General features: G+C 32.4%; 5 protein-coding genes and 1 long non-coding RNA gene across 6 annotated transcripts; 3 read left to right on the top strand and 3 right to left on the bottom strand.

Moving 5' to 3' along the window:
• Positions 1 to 907: 907 nt before the first annotated feature.
• On the bottom strand, positions 908 to 2,681 carry LOC107362805 (growth hormone-inducible transmembrane protein). The gene is made up of 5 exons (XM_015929939.3): positions 2,279 to 2,681; positions 2,061 to 2,202; positions 1,691 to 1,988; positions 1,328 to 1,499; positions 908 to 1,258 (listed from the first exon to the last, which is right to left on the bottom strand). The coding sequence occupies exons 1-5, from the start codon at positions 2,575 to 2,577 to the stop codon at positions 1,174 to 1,176; spliced, it is 996 nt and encodes a 331-aa protein (XP_015785425.1). The 5' UTR covers positions 2,578 to 2,681; the 3' UTR covers positions 908 to 1,173.
• Positions 2,682 to 5,234: 2,553 nt separating this feature from the next.
• On the bottom strand, positions 5,235 to 6,325 carry LOC107362731 (coiled-coil domain-containing protein 25-like). Its single transcript, XM_015929852.3, has 2 exons — positions 5,491 to 6,325; positions 5,235 to 5,419 (listed from the first exon to the last, which is right to left on the bottom strand). Exons 1-2 carry the CDS (start codon positions 6,082 to 6,084, stop codon positions 5,384 to 5,386), a joined length of 630 nt encoding a protein of 209 aa, XP_015785338.1. The 5' UTR covers positions 6,085 to 6,325; the 3' UTR covers positions 5,235 to 5,383.
• A 2-nt stretch (positions 6,326 to 6,327) lies between these two features.
• Positions 6,328 to 9,315, top strand: LOC107362729 (PEX5-related protein). Its single transcript, XM_015929850.3, has 2 exons — positions 6,328 to 6,781; positions 7,253 to 9,315. The coding sequence occupies exons 1-2, from the start codon at positions 6,698 to 6,700 to the stop codon at positions 9,128 to 9,130; spliced, it is 1,962 nt and encodes a 653-aa protein (XP_015785336.2). The 5' UTR covers positions 6,328 to 6,697; the 3' UTR covers positions 9,131 to 9,315.
• Positions 9,316 to 9,914: 599 nt separating this feature from the next.
• LOC107362820 (uncharacterized) lies at positions 9,915 to 11,629 on the top strand. The gene is made up of 5 exons (XM_015929953.3): positions 9,915 to 10,078; positions 10,586 to 10,695; positions 10,858 to 10,923; positions 10,988 to 11,029; positions 11,099 to 11,629. The coding sequence occupies exons 1-5, from the start codon at positions 10,000 to 10,002 to the stop codon at positions 11,195 to 11,197; spliced, it is 396 nt and encodes a 131-aa protein (XP_015785439.1). The 5' UTR covers positions 9,915 to 9,999; the 3' UTR covers positions 11,198 to 11,629.
• Positions 11,630 to 11,766: 137 nt separating this feature from the next.
• On the bottom strand, positions 11,767 to 13,509 carry LOC149094771 (uncharacterized). Its single transcript, XR_016198846.1, has 3 exons — positions 13,367 to 13,509; positions 12,919 to 13,199; positions 11,767 to 12,086 (listed from the first exon to the last, which is right to left on the bottom strand). It is a non-coding gene; the product is annotated as an uncharacterized LOC149094771 (long non-coding RNA).
• On the top strand, positions 13,335 to 14,940 carry LOC107370674 (uncharacterized). The gene is made up of 5 exons (XM_089267706.1): positions 13,335 to 13,498; positions 13,823 to 13,932; positions 14,125 to 14,190; positions 14,255 to 14,296; positions 14,366 to 14,940. Exons 1-5 carry the CDS (start codon positions 13,420 to 13,422, stop codon positions 14,462 to 14,464), a joined length of 396 nt encoding a protein of 131 aa, XP_089123832.1. The 5' UTR covers positions 13,335 to 13,419; the 3' UTR covers positions 14,465 to 14,940.
• Positions 14,941 to 15,128: the final 188 nt, after the last annotated feature.

The raw sequence follows: 15,128 nt of genomic DNA, 5'->3' as shown, positions 1-15,128 counted from the left end.
GTATTGGGAATTGAACATTCGTGAATTTTGGCTTCGAAACAGAAAGATCACTCGATAATCATTATTTATTTTCATGGCTTATTTCTTAAAATTATTTAGACCCGATTTCAATGTTGTTCTTGTTCCTGCTGTGAGGTATTCATGATTCAGTTCATGAACACTTGAACTTCATTTATGTCTCTATTTTTCTCTATTTCTATGTTAATCATCTAAAATATGGCAATTAACTTATTAATAAAGAAATCTTAACTTGAAAATTTCTATTCAAATTAATTTGTGGAAAGGAGTTAGCTAACTCCTTTCCTAACACAAATTGCTAGCAATTTGTGTTTGGGCTCAAAACTCTGATAAATGTATTCAAATCGTCATAATTCATAATTAAAATGAATTTTCCCAATGCTTTTGCACTAAGCTTTATACAGCTTCATTGTATTGATTATTTTCTTCGATTTTTTCATGAGATAATCTGTTATTTAAAATTATGTTACAGCCTATTCAATGGGAAATTCTGGGGGAATATTAGGAAAAAGACTGCCAAGCATTTCTGAACTTCGAACTCGCGTTATTTTAAAAGCACCTCAACTACCCTGCTGTTTCTGAACAGAGGCCAATCGAAACATATTAGAGCCATTTTAAAATGGAAGAGTCCAGTTTCACCTAATCCGGAGTCAAATTTAGAATTTATATTATTTGGGGAAACGGTAAAAAGTAGTGAGTTTTCCCGGCGAAAACGGATTATACTTTATCCAAGTCAACCTCTAGCTACAAACTTAAATTTACCGAGGATAAAATAATGATGAAAAAATTGCCTGAGATTTATGAGAATACTCTGAGATACGATGAGATTACTTTCAAATTTGAGTAGTAGGATACATAATAATAGTAAATAACGAATCAATAGATCGAATTTAATCTGTGTAATAGATCAATTAAATTTTATTGATATTCAGTACTGATTTTTCATATTTACACCAAACTATATTCATCAGATGTGTATTGATCTAAACTGAAAACTAATGGAATCAGGCTATTTAGTAACTGATGAAAAGAGTTTAAACGCAGGTTTTAGGCGTTCTTGATTCATTCATTATTAAACCAATACAACAGGATAATAAGACTTAATATAAATTTACAAATTTTTAACTGCAAGATTCTTCAAATAATGAGAGTGGATCATTTCTTCTTTTGTCCTCCCATTCCTAGCATGGCTAATATTCTGGTGAAAATGTTAAGGGTATCGATAAACACAGCCATGGAGCTAAAGAATGAAGAAAAAAATATTAAGAGATTAGGATTACAAGACAGACTTTTAAAGATTTGAACTTACTTTTGAATAGGATCATAAGGACGAGTACCATATAATGGTGTATGTTCAGCTCGTTTGACTATCTTTTGAACATCATAAAGCAGGAAAGCAGAGAAAAGAAGAAGACCACCGTATATGGAGATGGAATATGCCGATGCACCTATCGCGGAAGTTGGAGCTAAGAACATTGTTGCTGAAAAAATAAGAGATACAGTTAAAGTTACAGTTCTGAGTTGCAATCAACAGAGTGCGTTTCAAAATAGATATGCGTAATAGGATAAACTACTGTTTACTATTATTGTAATAGTAAACAATAATTTCATCATTGAAGGATTTTGCCAGCTATTTTAACTGCGACTTATTGGGTGCATTGATTATAATTACCTAGTGATGAAGCAAATACTAAGCCAAATCCCATGGCCAACGGTCCTCCGATATTCAAGAATTTCTCACTTGGAGCACAAACAGCTACCAAAGAAAGACTTGAAATCACACCAGCAGTGATCAAAGCAGCTCTCATGATAAGAGGACCTCCAACCACAGAAATAGGTGCTATAATTGCCCCAAGCAATGAGCTATGAGCTAACCAAGCCATCTGTTTAGAGCCAAATCCAGGAGAATAAGGTATGCTTGCAGAAATACTTCCTAAACCAATCAAAGCTGCAATAGTCACTCCAAATGCCTGAAAATCAATTCAAAATGAGAAAAAATTAATGGTATGCTTTTTACTTGATGAAATCTTTAAAAGACTTACCAATAGTGAGTTTGAAGAAACCAAACGCATCAACGCTGGAGTTCGAGTTACAAAATAAGCAGAAGTAGCAGCGACTCCAATGCTAGCCCCAAAGTAAGCGAATGTAGCATGGATCCTATCTTGGACATGCTTTGGCCAGGCTCTGAGTAAATCAAATCAAATTGAATACAATATAAGTAAGATGGAAAAAAAATACAGAGCGAAATGTAAAAACTTACAATGATTTATCAATAATAGCATCTTGACGCGAAGCAAGACCATAGAAACACAAAGCTCCAAGACCCAATCCAGATCCAGCAGTCACAGCAGCTCGACCAAAAGCGAAAGGTGCTCCAGATGTAGGCTTGAGAAGACGCTCTTTCAAACTTAACTTGGGCTCAGTTCGTACACCAAAAACACCTTTTACCTTTGGAGCCTCATTACGTAAACCACATTTTTGAACAAGGCTGGTTTTAGTTTCTTGAAGAATCCCACGACCCAAAAATGAGTGACAACTTCGCAATAACATATAAGACATTTTTCACTAAAATCAGAAATCAATTTAATTCAGCTGAAAAAATAGTTAGCAGTGTAGCAATTAATAAACAAATCTGTCAAAGCACTCTGAAAATTCTAGAAATCTCAATACAAAACTCTGATGAAATGCACAACTAGGGACTGTTACATAATTACAAACATCAATCTCACTTTCTATATTCACCTCAAAACTTAACAAAAATTACTGTTTTAGTGTTTAATTTAATATTTTATCAACTTGGTAAATTGAATCATTGATTAAAAGCCAAATATATTGTAAGTTTCCCAGAGCAGAAAATACAGCTTTAATTGAAAATAATCCCATCGATACAAACTTGGTCATCTGTCAAATAAATGTGACGGATTAACTGTTAAAATGATTGTAACATTGTTTAATATTGTCGTATTAATACCGTATTTCGTATTTACAGAAGATTATCACAATTAAATTTTATCACACCGGCCGTTGACATTTCGTTAAAATCACATTTTAATTCTAATTAAATCAAAAAATAATGTTTCTTTTAGACAAAAATTGAAATATTATAACTTCCAGGAAGTTATTTGATCGTTAAACAATCTTAATGTTGTTGATCAATGGTTACAATTACAACTGATAATGATGATTTGTTTATTTATTATCAATTTGAGCTCAATAAGAAGCTTTTGAATTTAATTTAACAGTCCTAATAATTTCCTCTTTTCAGGGTTTATTAAATAATGTCTCAAGTTGAAAATTGCCATTTAAATTAAATGACATTCATTTCTTCACATAAACAAAATCATTTTGATAGTCATTATAGCCGACAAATAACCATTGTTTTAATCACTGCAATAACAATAAACCTAATCAAGTGCAGTTAGTGGATTTGATCGTGATCATGATTATTGATTGTAAAACGAATGATGTTTATTTCAAAGAAATACGGACAAAACTCTGACATTTGAGTTGAAAGCTGAAATTGTCAAAATAAGATTTGAAGTGAAGACAGTCAAGAAAACAGGATTAGATTCATCATGTTCCTGGTTTTCCTCAAAGAATTCTCGACTGATAAAATTGAATGATAAATAATGTTGAAACCTGGGATGGGATAATCTAAGAAGCCAGTTATTCATCAGTTTAAGTTTTGGGCGACATGAGCAAATCTGTTTTTACTGGAATTTTAAAATCGTGAAACACACTAAAGGATCAAATACATGAGAAATTTGATTTTTACAATCACAGGCACTACAATGAGCGGAATGGGAAATAACGAATCAGTAAATTGAATCATTAATATGAACGAATGAAATTGTTTTAGGTGAACAGCTCATCAAATTTTTAGTACATCAGTGACACGGACAATTAAATCACATCGCGAGGGTCTTATCTTGGAACCGGTTTTTACCTTAACCGGATAATTTGTTTAGAACCAAAAAGGACAATATGATGATGAGGAAGAAGCTGTTCAGAAAGAGAGAGATAGAAAGAGACAAAAATCAGGAAAAAAAGTGAGTCAAGACAATCTTTTGAACAACTCATCTTTTCCTATTCTTCATTTTATTCATTAGCGAAGATTTTCAATCAAATCAATGTTTTCTCGGTGTAATTGACTTACCGTGTGTTTATTATATCAATATTTTTTAATTGTACATTCAGTGACATAAGCGCTAATGGTTCTCTTGCATTCTCAATACAACTTTGATTGAACCTTGATTAACCAACAAATCTACCCTACAAATCTCAGGTAAATATGAGGTCAATCATCCCCTAACCTAATCTGTCCTTAACCCTGCTTACCAATTCGCCTAATTACTGGATAAAAGTGATAAAAGAAAATTATTTAAATAAACAAATTATACGTTAATTACACTGTCAGCTCATAAGGTTCAACTTATCGGCTAAAAATCGTAATGATTTGGGTTTAATTTAGATTGTATAATTGTTTTCATTTTGCCAATAATATATTTATGGATATTAGCTTTATCAGATTGATTAAGGTCAGATTGTCGAAGCTATCTATTGGTTAGCTTTCCTAACCCTGTAACCATTTCGCTAATCAAACCTCTCCTTTCAATTTTGTCAAATATCGTTCAAGTCGCCCAAACACCGAAATTTCTATTGAAACAGAAAATGAATGAACCATTATGAATATAATAATTGGACAAATGAGATTAATATGATTGAACAGAAAGATTAGTAAATTGTAGACATAAATGTACTTTACCTGAAATAATTGTTTTCATCTTAATTAGAGACAAATTAATATAATAACAAAACAAATAGAAATTATAAATATATAACTAAATCTAAACTGATAAACTAACAACTGTAAGCTGAAGGAGTAATCAAATAGAGAAAATAATTGAGACTAAGAATTGTAATTCTGCCAGAAAAAGCTCAACTTAATCACTGATTGTTTGCTGATTGAATATTATAATATTAGCTACTTGATTGTTCATAACAAAAGTATATGACTATTGTACAAAATTAGGGAAATACTTGTAAATCGCAATATTTCTAAAACTAACAACACGCAAGTTTTCGATCAATAAGCTTTAATGTTGAGCTAGGAATCAATTTTGGGAAAATTGAGTGTCTCATTTTGTGATTAATTTCATGCCTTGAACTCCAGATGAATATTGCGATATACCAGCAAATAAATAAAGAACAGTCAATTCAAACCATAAATATGTTAATAAACTCAACAACCGAAGTGAATAGAAAAGTCAATTGAATAAAAATTTCAAAAGATTTAAATTCGTAATAAGATCTCGATTTCTCAATTAGTGTTATGAGAGACAAAAAAGAACCATCTTCACATTATTTACATGAAGTCATCTGATCCGTCACTGTCATTATCCTGAAATAAAAAGATAAACATGATTTAGTTGATTTGGCATAAATTACAATATCACAGTTCTTGTTACTTACTTTGTTAGTTTTCATTAATTCAGGCTTAAAAATGGGCTCATAGGAACGAGCTTTAGCAGCCTCTTGACGCTTTTTGGCCTCTTCTTTCTCTTGATCTCTCAGCTTTTTCAGTTTAGCCTTTTCCTTGTCCCTCTCTTGTCGATCTCGTTCTTCTTTTAGAGCTTGTAAATCCTCTTCACGAGTCTCTTTGGTTTTATTGAGTCGATTCACAATTGCATTGCAACGTTTTTCAACTCTCATTTTCCGGACTTGTTTTTCACTGAAGAAACCAACTTGACCTACGTCCATGGATTTAGTTTTTTTAAGATTCGACCACATAGTGTAAACTATGTCAACATCGTTCATTTTATTTCCCTCAATTGAATTGGCTTTAACTAGTTGAGCACAGTCATCAAGAACACTACTAGGTACATCATCCAAAGTTTGACCAGGCCTTAATCTAAGGTAAACATGAGCTGATGATACTTTGTCCACATGAAACCAAACATCTTCAGGCCAACCCCATTTTATCAGTTCTTCATTTTCATACTTGTCAACACCCATGTAAATGACCATCGGCGGAGAAACGATTTCACTTTTAAAGTAGATAACCATTTTCAATAGGAAAACCAAAAGTTAATCTGAAACTAAATTACACAGCTGCTAAAAACGAGTACGTAACAATGATTATTACCAACGTAAAAAAATTGATAGAATTTAAAATAGATGGTTCAAAACAAATTGGTAAATTAATTCAACAAAAAATTATAACCTTGAAGTGTCAAAAATAAACAATCGATAAATTAAAATAATAATTCAAATAATTGGGAATCATGTTTTAAGGAAAAGCCGCTGAGAAACAGATGACTGTGGAAGAAATAGCAAAGTCTCTCATTAGATGTCATTACTTTAGGAGGTTAGCTTATCTTTACTAGCAATTCTCAATAACTAACATTGAGAATAATTAAAATCTAGTGATCTTTTAGTTTGAATTAATTTGAATCAATTATTATTTGTTTATTAAGTTGTTCATCCGTCTACTAAATGAAAAGAGAATATTTAATCACCAGTTAAATCTAATCATTTGTTTATGTCTTTAGTTAAAGTTCAAACAATATTATCATATCATATGTTTTTTCCTTTGTCGGTGTCAGAATTTATCATTTTTTATTCTGAATAATTTACTTCAATTACTTTATTACCAGTTTATCAAGACTCATCTATAACAATGGCATTAAGGAATCTTGTGGACAAGGATTGTGGAGGCAATAATCCTTTGGTCAATTTAACCCAGCATTTCAATTCAGACAAGGTTAGTACTATTTTTTTAAATCAATCAATAACTTTTTCACCAACACTAATGTTATAATAATTACATGCATTTATGTATTTGTTACTTAATTTGACTAATAATATTATTTTATATCATTAATTCAATTAGCTCAGTCTTAGACTATCTCTCGCCTTCTTTTGTTGATTTCAAATGACAACTGTTATATTTTCAACTAAATGATAGTCTTTTTGCTCGACTATCAAAAATTATTAACCCAGTTGATTGTATATGCTCAATTGGTTTATTTAATTAGCGTGTGTCAGTAGTCAAACCAAAGTGGTACTCGTGTTGACTGCTAATTAATTTTTTTCCACTAAATCAGTATTTTTATCATTATTGAATTCAACTTGACTGATTTTTCCATCTGACAAATTGAGTAACAAAAAGTAAACAAACAATAAATAACGAAACAATTTTACTTTTTTTCCTTATTCTATACATAAAATTCAGATAAATCATGGATGGAACAATGAAAACTTGACAGAACATGGTCAAAATGGTCTTATTCCTGAACAATTAGAAAGGTCGGAAAGATTCAATATGGAATCTTTATTACAAACTTTAGGACCTGTTCATAATAAAAATAATCTAGAGTCAATTAACAGACCAGAATTATCTCTCAATAATCATCAAGTAGCTCCTAACAGTCATAGTTGGCTGGATGACTTTTTATCAGCATCTTCATCATCAACCTCCAACATGGTCTCATCCTCTTCAGCTCCTATCTTGAAACAATCATTTTCTCAATTCAAGAGTGATAAATCATCTAAATCAATTAGACCAATGCAAGTAAACTCATTTCAAAGACCTTCTCTTGAACAATGGGGACCATTTAGAGGTGGACCTGGATTTAATGGCGGCTTCATGAGACCACGATTTATGTCTATGCTCCGACCTTCCACCAGTCTATTCAATCAACCACAATTAGGATCTAAACCAGCCAAGGATTACTTAGAAGATTTCCATAAAAATTTAGAAGAAGAAAAGGCAAAGGCTAGAAATGCCGAGACTGCACGAAAAAGTTATGATGCTTCAACTTTGCCTGAAGAGGCGAGAAAATTTGTAGAGTCCATGAGAGATGACCCAGAAATCCAGAATACTGACTTTCTCAATTTTATCCAAAAAATCGGCAGTGGCGAGTATCAAGTAACTGATGAAGGAATAATTTCTAATGATACCGATAATTTATCTCAAGATTGGGCCCAAGAGTATGCAACTGCTCAAGAAGTCTGGGAAGATAATGCTGTTCGCGATGACCAAGAATTTTGGGACTCATTAGCTACTGATTGGGCCACTGAATTCAATCAGAATTCAATCCCTGACATAACCGAATTGCCAACTGAATTTATGCCCGATAATGAAGTAACCGCATCCACAACAGAGTATAAATTCAACTCTAACAATCCATATCAAGATTCTGTTGATCCTTTCGCAGAAGGATTGAAAAAACTGGAAGAAGGTGATATACCATCAGCTGTGCTTCATTTTGAAGCAGCCTGTCAAAAAGATCCATCACAAGCGCTGTATTGGCAATATTTGGGGACAAGTCAAGCTGAAAATGAGCACGATTCGTCGGCAATATTGGCTTTAAAGAAATGTTTACAACTTCAACCGGATAATTTATCTGCTCTAATGGCTTTAGCTGTGAGTCACACAAATCAATCTGATGCTCGTGAAGCTTGTGAGAATTTGTTCCTCTGGATTATCAGGAATCCACATTATTCATCTTTAGTGCCAGAAGAATATAAAACAACCACTTTAGAAGTAGTTACATCAGAAAAGTTACGCCGAGTTCGCGATATGTATCTACAAGCAGCACGTTTATCACCTCAACCATTAGATGCTGATATTCAATGTGGTCTTGGAGTTTTACTCAATTTAACCGGTGAATACTCAAAAGCTGCCGATTGTTTTAGAGCAGCTTTATCAGCTCGTCCTGAAGATCCAACGCTATGGAATCGATTAGGTGCTACTCTTGCTAATGGTGATAGATCGGAAGAAGCTGTGGCTGCATACGAAAAGGCATTATCCATTTCTCCAGGCTTTATCCGATCAAGATTTAATTTAGGAATTGCATGTATCAATTTAGGTGCTCACCGTCAAGCAGCTGAACACTTTTTATCCGTCCTTAATCTTCAACATGCTGGTCATGGAGCTGATGGTCAGTCTTCCCATAAAATAATGTCCGCTAATGTCTGGTCAGCTCTTCGATTGGTTCTTTCATTGATGAGTCGCCAAGACTTGTATAAATATATAGAATCAAGAGATTTGGAATCTCTTAATCGTGAATTTAATATAACTCAATCAGAATTTTTGCAAAATTCTTGAAAAAAAAGAGGCATAAATCAATTTATTATGCAAATCTAAGAGACTGTTATTTTAAAAATTTTAACATTTGTTCCTGAAAGGTGATTTTCAATATCAACAAATCAATGTGACTGTTTTGTACCATATAACAATGGATTTTTAATAGATTTCATCCAAAAAAAACCAATTAAATTGTTATTTTTTAATATGTATCTTATTTTTATTGACAATATTGAAAATTGATGTTTTACCTGTGATTCCTTATAGATGGTCAATAAAGCCTTAAATTGTTATTGAAACTTATTTTCTCTATTCATTATAAATACCTAAATAGAGTAGGAATACAATTGCCTCGTAATATACTTAAATACATGATTAGAGAAATAATTAATAACTGTCGGATGTTTGAACAATTGAATGTATTTACTGTCAATTCTTGATAAATTAATCACGCATAACAAACATAATTCAAAACTTAATTTTAGAAAAAAGAAAACAGTCTTTTGTAAAATAATCTGTATGTTGTTGGTTCGACTCGTTGATGTAAGGAGACAAGAATCAATTAGATAATTATTTGATCGATTAATTTCATCGCCGTCTGACTTTAAATTACTATACAGGATAGAAAGCCAACGACATCGAGCTTCCTCCCATGAATTTAATTGTCACTAAACTGTTAACGAAAATATTGAAAGAGCAAAAAGGTACAAATTACAAAGTGCGAAAGTCAACTCCTTCTCGATAATTGCGAGGGTTTTTCAACTATATAAGGACGATGGTTTCAAGTCAATCAGCATCAGTTTCCAGTCATTCACTGGAGTAAACAAATCAACTTACTTGAGTTTTGAATATTTATTTTGTGATCAACAGTTACATTAAAACAGCCAGCCATGAGGACTCTTGTCTTGTTGCTTTTGGTTGCCGTTGTAGCCATCGCCTTAATTCAAGTCACCCAAGGAGACCACTGGGGTAGGCAATCCAATACAATGACTGATCCTAGTTAAACTGATTTCACCATTTGATGAACAACAAAGCTTCTTGATCATAGATCACAGTGTGGTTACAAGTGATATTAGTGTGTGTTAGAGTATATTTTGCGGTTCGATATTGAATAAGATTTTTTGATTATTAATCCTTGCTTAATCATTTCACAAGAAACACAAATGTCATACAAAAATTGACAAAGTTGCAGTCTTTTTGCCGATACTGACCTAAGTTTAATATCGAACCGCAAAATATATTCGACATACTAATAATTTGTCAGTTTTTAAAACAATTAACAAAATATACCATTATGGATTAAAACACTTAATTGTGATCTGCAATAGAAACGCTTACCGTTATATATTCATCTGAAATCAATTTTTACTTTGATCACTTGCGTACCTGCATTTGAACGACAGAAGTATCAGAAAAATTTGTTGTTTCATACAAGTTTTAGTTTTTAACTGATTTTTACTCATTGATTAATAATAGGTAAAAAGAAGGTGCAAAACTTATGGCATCACCATCGTCACGACCATCATCATCACCATCATCACAAGCATAAGCAAGATCACAAACACGGTCATTGGCATGATCACAAGGTAAGTTAAAACACTCAAATTATATTCCAACAAATCCGAAACAAAATCAGCACCAAGAGATAATATTTGATTCTCATATTGTTACTGGTTGGATTGATTGAAACTATCCTTATTTATTTATAAATATCATCTTCTAATCGTTCTAACTGCTATCTCTTTTAGCACCAGCACAAAGCTGACAATGAACACAAACATGGACATTGGCATGATCATGGACACAAACACAAGGTAATCACATCTCACCTCGCTTGCATTTATCCAATACTAACCAATTCTTCTTGTTTATTTACAGCACGGACACAAGCACGAACATTGGAATGACCACAAGCACAAGGTAAGAAATTATTTGACTTGTTTTATCCCTTCAATACAAAAACTAATATCTATTTTACTTTAAACTCAGCATGGACACAAACACGAGCATTGGGGTAACCACGATTACAAACACAAGCATGAACACAAGCACGAAGACAAATGGGACGGTTGGCATGGAAAGGCCTAAATGATCTCACCTCTCCGGACCTTGGTTAATATCTGATTAACGATTAATCAAACAAAGCCACTTTGAAATCACCAATTGAATATTTCAAAATGGTTGACACAACACTTTATACTCTTGCAATAACTCATAGTCTATTCATCTCCATTCATCTCTTCAAAAAACTCATCAGCTACTTACACATTAACATATCATGAATATCATTCAAAATCTGTTAATATTCCCATAAATCCCTTGCAAATACACTTGTTAACTTAGCAATTATAATAAATTTAGTCAAATTTTCAAATCAATCTGACATCCTTTGTCACCATGAAACCCATGCAATTTCATCATTCACCATAAAGGATTGAAAAATTGTTCAAACCAAAGTATTAGAAACCGTTTAAATTGTTTAAATAATAAATTGTACAATAAAAAATTATTTTTGATTAATCAAGTGTCTTATTTTTATTGAAAATTGATATTTTAACTGTGATTCCTCATAAATGGTCAATGAAGCCTAAAATTGTTATTGTAATTGACTATCTCTTTATAAATACATTATGTATTTGATTAAATTAGGAATAAAGTTGCCTCGTAATATATTTATATGCATATAATTATGAAAAATTAATTACTGTCGGATGCTTGGAACAATTAGAATGTATAAATTGTCAATTCTCGATAAATTGATCACGCGTAACAAACATAATACAAGACTTAATTTTTGAAGAAAAAAGAAAACAGTCTTTTGTAAAATAATCTGTCTGTTGTTGCTTGTTCCGGCTGGTTGATGTAAGGAGACAAGAATCAATTAGACTTGAATGCCATTCCCATCCAGAATAATAATAATCATCATCATAATCAATAGACATTCGTCACAACTGATCGGTGTTTAAAAAGAGATCAACTGAAAAGGAAGAGAAAAGAAAACGAAATTAGCAGATTCAGAATGAATTAAGAGTCAATCAACATGCATTACATAAAATTAATTTGTGATGTGATACATGGTCAATTGATTGAGAAACTGAAAGTAATTTCAATTAGATTTTTGCTCAGTCTTTAAACGATTAAATTTCATATCAATTTGCCTATTTTATAAGCAAAAGCCCAGCAAAAATGATTCCAATGGCAGTTACCATTGATTAGATGAAAAGATATCAAGAAATGGCAATGTCAGGGAAATGTGTCATTATATTCAGAGAGTAGAGATGATATTTGTTGCACCTAATCGTCAATCGATCGGGAACTTGTGGACTTATTCTCGATTTTTTAGAGACTCTTTTGTCTTGCAGAGCAAAAATTATGATGACGATGTTGTTGCTGATTATGTTGATGGTTATTCCTAACGATTATGATTATTCCTAATAAAAAGTAATTCATTTAAGATTTCTGTTAATTCAATTGTATGATTAATTTTGTCTCTCCTTTTCTCTTCTTTCTTTTCCTTTCAACTTATCTGTTATTCAGTTTAATTAACCGAGAAAACGGGAACAAACTGATACTCATGATTATTCAAATTTCACGCTCACTTACCTTTTCATCTCTCACTATTAATCACAACTAATCACACAATCAAGACACCTTACTCGATACCCCTTTCCGATTAACTACCGTTGTCAATAGAGAGTAAACAAAATATCTCAACTCACCAACCTACCAATCATTCATTAACAAAAGTGTATCTTTAAAGTTAATTTCATCGATTAATTAATCAATAAGTCCTTCCCCATTACACTTACTTTCATTTTTTTGTTTATGGCTGATTACAGCTGTAAAACCATGTTAATGAGTACTCCGCCTGATTTGATTTGAAAAAGTGAACCCTATGTTTACATTCAATTTGTAGCGAATGACTTTCCCTGATCAGCTTTTCGTGTTACTGATGACGCCTTCTTGGTGATGATTGTTTATCCTCTCCTCTCTTCAAGTCTTGCCCTCTCCTTTTGACTGTAAATTATTGTGCAGGATAGAGGGCCAACGACATCGAGCTTCCTCCCATGAATTTAAGTGTCACACTAAACTGTTAACGAAAATATTGAAAAAGTAAAAAGAAACAAATTAGAAATCGCAAAAGTCAACTCCCCTCTTGATAAGTGCGAGGGTTTTTTTCAACTATATAAGGACGATGGTTTCAAGTCAATCAGCATCAGTTTCCAGTCATTCACTGGAGTAAACAAATCAACTTACTTGAGTTTTGAATATTTATTTTGTGATCAACAGTTACATTAAAACAGCCAGCCATGAGGACTCTTGTCTTGTTGCTTTTGGTTGCCGTTGTAGCCATCGCCTTAATTCAAGTCACCCAAGGAGACCACTGGGGTAGGCAATCCAATACAATGACTGATCCTAGTTAAACTGATTTCACCATTTGTTGAACAACAAAGCTTCTTGATCATAGATCACAGTGCGGTTACAAGTGATTGTTTATTTGTTGCAAAACAATATATACCATTATGGATTAAAACAACTCGTGATTTGTGATTAAGAATAATAACTCTTACCGTTTTAGATTAATTTGAAATCAAGTTTTATTTTGATCATTTGGGAACCTAACCAAAAGTGTCGTCTGATACTTTTGGCGGTTTCTTCCAAGTCAAACTTTCTTTTTTAACCGCTTTTTTCTTTTTTACTCGTTTATAATAGGTAAGAAAAAGGTTCAACATTTATGGCATCACCATCGTCACGATCATCATCATCACCATCACCACAAGCATAAGCAAGATCACAAACACGGTCATTGGCATGATCACAAGGTAAGTGAAAACACTCAAATTATATTCCAACAAATCCAAAAAACAATAACAGAACGAAGAGAGCCTTTCATATTTGATTATCATAGTGTTATTGTTACTCACTGGATTTATTGACACAATTTGGTGTCAGATTTCTCCTCGCTCCTCTACTAAATATCAGCTTCTAATCGTTCTGATTTTTATCCCTTTTAGCACAAGCACAAGGCTGACAATGAACACAAACACGGACATTGGCATGATCATGGACACAAACATAAGGTAATCACATCTCACCTTAGGTGGATTCATCAAATACTAACCAATTTATCTTGTTTATTTACAGCACGGACACAAGCACGAACACTGGAATGACCACAAGCACAAGGTAAGAAAATATTTGACATGTTTTATTCCTTCAACACAAAAACTAATGTCTATTTTTATTTAAACTCAGCATGGACACAAACACGAGCATTGGGGTAACCACGATTACAAACACAAGCATGAACACAAGCACGAAGACAAATGGGACGGTTGGCATGGAAAGGCCTAAATGATCTCACCTCTCCGGACCTTGGTTAATAACTGATTAACGATTAATCAAACAAAGCCACTTGGAATTTCATCAATTGAACATTTCAAAATGGTTGACACAACACTTTATACTCTTGCAATAACTCATAGTCTATTCATCTACATCTCATCTCTTCAAAAAATTCATCAGCTACTTATACATTTCACCAAGATATTTCAAAAGACAAAAAATATCAATCAAAATCTGTTAATATTCCCATAAATCCCTTTCAATATAATACTTGTTAACCCAACAATTATATTAAATTCTGTAGTCAAATTTTCAAATTAATCTGACATCTTTTGTCACCATGAAGCCCATGCAATTTTATCATTCCCCATAAATGATTGAAAAATTGTGTTGTGGGAATCGCATAACATGAAAAATTGTTAAAAAAAAGTATTAGAAACCGATTAAATTGTTAATATAATAAATTGTTTTATTATCAAAATTGCACTTCGTTAATTTCAATAACAACCATTAACCTCATTGTTTCAACCGAATTCAAGATTTGAACCTGCTTCATGATTAGGTCAAATATTCAATATAAATTGTCATTGATTGATTTTGTAAGTACCGTCAGAAATACAATAGCCATAATAATCAAGCCACAATAACTAACCAAAAGTCTGAGCAAGTCCAT

Source organism: Tetranychus urticae, chromosome 1 (genome assembly GCF_039701765.1).
Source record: "Tetranychus urticae isolate SD_2017Ah chromosome 1, NJAU_TeUrti_SD_1.0, whole genome shotgun sequence".
Lineage (NCBI taxonomy): Eukaryota > Metazoa > Arthropoda > Arachnida > Trombidiformes > Tetranychidae > Tetranychus > Tetranychus urticae.
This window is presented reverse-complemented; position numbering and strand designations above follow the sequence as displayed.